The sequence below is a fragment of the Zeugodacus cucurbitae genome, chromosome 5 (genome assembly GCF_028554725.1).
Source record: "Zeugodacus cucurbitae isolate PBARC_wt_2022May chromosome 5, idZeuCucr1.2, whole genome shotgun sequence".
Taxonomy (NCBI): Eukaryota; Metazoa; Arthropoda; class Insecta; order Diptera; family Tephritidae; genus Zeugodacus; species Zeugodacus cucurbitae.
In genome coordinates this window covers 37156976-37162719 of record NC_071670.1, presented here as the reverse complement: position 1 = coordinate 37162719, position 5744 = coordinate 37156976, and the positions used below count along the sequence as shown (strand labels likewise).

The following is a 5744-nucleotide window of genomic DNA, read 5'->3' as shown; positions in this document are numbered from 1 at the left end:
AGTGTTGCCACATTATATCCTTTTGCGTAAAATAGTCTCCAAAGTGAGTCTCCATAAATAGTCTACATGAAACATAGCACAATTATTATTACTATTATTAATCTGAAAAATTTATTATTTATTGATAGTGAAAACTGTTGCAACATGTACTTAATTGCAGTACAAATTATACTATTTACCACAAATGTGTAATTATGCAGTTATAAATGTATAGACAATGCATTAAATACCATGGTAATACAATTGTCTTTTTCGATAAATATATAGTTAGTCATCGAATCATACTAATATGTAAATTTACTCTGTGGTGTCTTTTTGTCGGCTTAAATAGTTTGTCTACTAAGTTAAATTTGTACATTGAAGTAGGAAAAACATTAATTATAATAAGTATAAATTGATATAAATAAACCGATATGTATTGTAACCGATTTACAATCGATAGTATGACTGATGTGAAATACCATTATGATCTATACCTTTCATCTCTAATGTCTTAATTTTGTTAAACATTCAAACTTGACACTTTGCACTAAATTCGCGCTAATTAAAAATTCTAATTAGTTAACATAAAATGTTTGTCAGCAATGAAGCCGGCTACACGTAAAGTAAATATTGTTTTTAATATTGAAATATTCATTTGCCAATTCAACACTAATATTTATAGCGTGCTTGGAATAATTCGGCGTTTGCTTATCAATCCAAATTTGACGTAGTTCAAACTGATAATGCTGCTCCGGTGAAGGAAAGTGACATTGCTAATGATGAAGAAACTTTTGAAAAGAACAAAATCACACACAATAATCCGCAAACATCAAAAACTATTTCCATATCGTCCAAAAGTAATTCCAATTGGATTGATAAATTTGAACCAAGAACATGTGAGGAGGTTGCTGTGCATCCGAAAAAGTTGTCTGAATTGAAAGACTGGCTACTGCATTGCGAGGCCGTGCACAAACAACACCCTGCACAAATTTGTCTCCTTACCGGACCATCCGGTTCGGGTAAAACTGCAGCTGTACGTGCATTGGCACGTGCACATAAATATGAATTGCAAGAATGGATAAATCCAGTAGACCGTGATATGATTAATACGTTAGGGGATCAGACGAGCAGTTATACCGGTTCACAGATAGATTTTTTCAAATCATTCCTATTTCGTTCGTCTCGTTATAAATCGTTACTGGGCAGCCAAAAACGACTTGTGCTAGTTGAGGATTTCCCAAATATGTTACTATCCAGTATCGACGTATTTGAAAGTATTCTGGAGTAAGTTGTCATTACGGTATATTATATGCAAATATCTAAATATTTAACTTACCCATTACAGCGAATTTTCAAAGTATGGAAAAGCGCCACTTTTGTTCATCGTAGCCGATTCCAAAAGTCGTTCCTTAAACATAAGCTATAACCTTTTTACCGAAGAGTTAAAAAATAAGTACCACATCAATCATATCAGTTTCAACCCGATTGCGGTCACTTTACTACAAAAAGCAATGAAAAGATTTTGTGCGTTAATGAGAGAGCAACAGTTCGCCGATACTTACAAAGTGCCTACGGAGAACGTCATAGACTCAATTGTATTTGCAGCGCAAGGTGATATACGTAACGCACTAATAAATCTACACTTTGCTTCTTTAAAAGGTAAACCAATGAAAATAACTAAGAAAGTTCTTAAAATAACCATGAAAATAAAATTTGAAATATAGGAGCAGGCGCTTTGCCTACAGAGCGTGTGGAAGCCTGTGAAGTGAAAGGAAAATCTAAAAAGAAATTATCCACATTAAAAACAATACGTCGCGATGAGTCCGTTACAATGCTGCATGCCTTGGGAAGAGTCTTCAATCCTAAACGTAATATAATCCAATGCATATTTTAGAAAAAATTTTTTAAATATTTATTACATTTCAGGTTTGCCCGGCGGTACTTTCACGCACATACCAGAAGATATAAGCGATAGTTTTGCAACGGAACCAAAACGATTTATTGATCTTATACACGCAAATTATGTCGCACATTTCAAGGAAATCGAACATGTAGTTGAGGCAGCGAACTCCTTGAGCATCGCCGACAACATTATTACGGAATATCGTGAAGAATCACTATCACTGACCGCGCTTAATATAGCTGTGCGCAGCATTATGCAAGCGAATGAGAGTCCAGTTAGTGCCTGGTTGCCCATACGTGCACCAAAGCGTAGTCAACTGGACCTTTGTAAAACCCAAAAAATATCCGGCGTATCTAATAGCTTATATGCTACCGATTATCGTAGCTATGTGCAAATCATTAATCGGTCCACCAAAAACTGAATACAACAAACGATAAAATAATAGAAATATTAGTTTATTTAGTTTGGTAAGAATCTTATTTATTAATATAGAAGGGGGTTTAAGTTTCTTTTTTTTTTTAATAATGTATCAATGTATACTGTATGCTTTACTGTTAGTTAATGATTTGTGTTACGATTGTTAAATATTTTTGAATAAACTTGACTCGTACATACACACAAGTAAATCACATTTTCTTTACGCATATACATATACGTATGTACAGTAGCGGACACTAAAAATTAGGAATTTTTTGATTTTATCTAAAAATAATTTTTTGATTTTATCTAAAAATAAATAATTTTATAATAAGGAAAGTAAATAAAAACATTTTATTATAGCTGAACAATGTACTTATCCACTTGTATAATAGAGTTTGATTTGTTAATGCTACAACGTTCTAAAGTAAAAACACTGCAAGTAAGTGTTCCTTTTTTTGTCCGCTACTGTACGCATGAGCTAGTGAAACAACATTGAATTTAATACACTTCTATTTTATTCTTTATAAAACGCATATATTTATGTGAACGCCAAAAAAAATAATTTCGAAAATGCTTTAAATACTTACTTACATACATACAGTTAAAGTAATTCTATAGTAGTTGATCAACAAATGCTTCTTCTGATGAAAATATATTTTAAACTAAGTGTAACTAATTAAGCGCAATTCACAGTCTGTAAATGCAATTTTTATAATTTTCAAATTTCTTAATTGCTAAAGAGTTTAAGCACTTTTAATATCAAATAATTATATACTACCAATATCCGTATGAAATTCTAGCACAAGCCATAATACGATCGACTAGTCAAAATGGCACTTGAAATTATTGAGCAGGGAATATATATTTTAAATAACACTTAAATATTAATTATATAAAAAATATAAAACGTTGCGTGTGTGATGGTGAAGGTAACTTATATACATAAACAAATACATATATTTAGCAGAGATCCTAAAATTCATACAATGGAATAGCATTTTGTACTATTACATCGAAGAGGGTAACATTTAATACCACAGATAACTAGAAACAATATCTGTTATACCATTATTAATATTTTTTTTTTTCATTTCCAAAGCTACTACACTAGTTGATAATAAACTTAAATTAAGAAACAGTTTAGAAACTATAACCTTCACATCAATGGTAACAAAAGTAAGTATGTACCCACCCTATAAGTACTACAGTTTAGCGTCGCTGTGGTCCGCGGTCATAAAATAGCAAATAAGCTGGTACGCTCAGCACTTCCTCTATAGAGACTTCACGCACAACAGTATCGGAGGTGTAGAACCAACTGAAAGATGGTAAAATCGACACATTAAATAAGTTAGTACTATTTATAACACAATCTGAGCACATACCGATGCGCATTCCTCAAAGCACCACGCCGATAAGTTACGAAATGACCAGTACTGGCTTCCCCCGAGTGCACGACCACAGCTAAAAGTCTGTAAAGGTTTTTGGGAAACATCGTACCAAATGCAGTGCCATATGAGTCGTTAGCACAACCGCCCAAACTGTTCATAGGCAGACTGGAGGAGAAGAGCGACATGGTGGATCCCCATGGTGTGCCCGCCTAGAACAAGTAATGTAAAAAATATTATGAGTGCTAAAACTAATTGAAACCACACTTACTTGACTGTTCAAATGCGGTTGCACGAAACTATATGGTGCCATTGACAAACTCTCGGGGAAATGCACGTAATCTTGACGCTTGCAAATTTGTCCAGTTGGCAGCCATACTGTGCGCGCAATATGTATGCAAAGACAACCGGGCAATTTGGCGAATGTCAAAGATTTTGTGTGATTGGAGGTTTCGTTGCACGATTCACATTTGACATCGTTCAGTTCCTCAGATGTTATATATTCACTCAGTAAATGACCCAAACTAAGACCAGAGCGTCGTTGTGATGGCAAATTCAAAGTGATGCTGTCAAATTTGTCATAACGTACAGTGGACTATAAAGCAGAATATTAAGTAAAAATGCTAACGTTATATTTGTATATTTATACATACTTTGAAACCGCAACCGTTACAAACCATTTGTGTACCCATAGCGCCTTGAAATGGTATAGCCACTTGAGCAGGCATTTGATCAGACCAAATCTAAAAATGACGACTATTTCAAAAGTTCATTTTTTGAATGTACGCTTTACACTTACCGACACTCTTCCCGGACCACGACTAAGACGCTCTAATGATCGGCAAGATGTTGAAACTCGTTTATTTAGACCTTCTGGCCATCCATGTTTCGATAATTGAGGTTTACGTGAACGACTGGCTCGTTCCCCACCCAATATTGGTGAAGCTAATGGATCAAAGTCCATAATTTCCGTTGGTGTTGTGCCAGCAGCTCCTCCTTCACCGGCACACATTTCACGTTCGCATACGGATGATGGCGAATCTGGTGTATGAGCCTCAGAACGTACCATACGCATTAAATTAGTTGACTCGTCGTAATCGGTATTTAAAAAGTCAGTTAACATAGCACTTGATGGCCTATCTGGTTGATCTCCTTCGCCACCAGAAACTGTTATTGGTAAAGCGTCTGAGAGACAACCGACTTTTTTTGGTCTCAAAGCCTCTTCTTCTAGAGATGCCAACAATACATGAAACAACTCATGTGCATCATGCTCCTCCTGTGGTATTACCCAACCTAAAGCATGAAGTGCACGCATAACCGCTCCAGGAGAGTATGGGTCACCCCGCAAAGTTGAATGGGTTCCATTTATTACTTCAAGTGTGTTCAATAGTGACGATATCAGGCTTTTTCTGTCTGAGTTTGCATTATTATAGAGTTGAAGCCAGGCTATAAATTGCGGGCATGCAGCTAGTGCCTGTAGCAATGTGTTTAAGAAACATGTTTGTCCAAAGTTATGCAGTCCTGCAATTTGCCCTCTCCGTTGTCGTAAACGTGACGAACCTATATTTAGGTTTGCGTTAGGGGAGATGGTAAACTATTATATATCTGAATGTTTGCTGCTATATAGAATAATTTTACCCGAAGGACCCCAGAAAACAAATGCACCGACAACTGCTGCAACTGTTACTCCTGCGGCCATCAAAATTTTCTCGCCTTCCATGGTAAATTGTGAGTAAATTTTCTGGTTTATTTATATTTTCTGACTTTTTCACATATTTTCTTCTCGATATCTGACTTTGTCTCGATTAACAAAGGCTTGCCCAATTGCGAGAACAATTGAAAATTTGATAGAACAAAATGTGGCATCACTAAGAATCAGCTGACTGAAGTTATTCAAATAAAGAACATAATTATTTTGCTAAGCAAGTAATTTAATAAGTTGTTGAAGAAACATTAAGTTTATTTCAATGTTAAATTTGAAAAATTTAAATCTTGAAGGTGGCCCTGATCTCGGAAAAATGGTTTTTAATATTTCAAGAGTTTGCGCAAACTTC

The 5744-nt window shown here is 35.0% G+C and overlaps 2 protein-coding genes across 2 annotated transcripts; one reads left to right on the top strand and one right to left on the bottom strand.

Moving 5' to 3' along the window:
• The first annotated feature begins 451 nt into the window (after positions 1-451).
• LOC105218293 (cell cycle checkpoint protein RAD17) lies at positions 452-2511 on the top strand. Its single transcript, XM_011193793.3, has 5 exons — positions 452-605; positions 665-1266; positions 1328-1641; positions 1707-1850; positions 1909-2511. The coding sequence occupies exons 1-5, from the start codon at positions 585-587 to the stop codon at positions 2304-2306; spliced, it is 1479 nt and encodes a 492-aa protein (XP_011192095.2). The 5' UTR covers positions 452-584; the 3' UTR covers positions 2307-2511.
• A 460-nt stretch (positions 2512-2971) lies between these two features.
• Positions 2972-5518, bottom strand: LOC105218292 (ubiquitin carboxyl-terminal hydrolase 30 homolog). Its single transcript, XM_011193792.3, has 6 exons — positions 5329-5518; positions 4490-5250; positions 4344-4433; positions 3962-4285; positions 3688-3902; positions 2972-3620 (listed from the first exon to the last, which is right to left on the bottom strand). Exons 1-6 carry the CDS (start codon positions 5408-5410, stop codon positions 3515-3517), a joined length of 1578 nt encoding a protein of 525 aa, XP_011192094.1. The 5' UTR covers positions 5411-5518; the 3' UTR covers positions 2972-3514.
• Between the last annotated feature and the right edge of the window lie 226 nt (positions 5519-5744).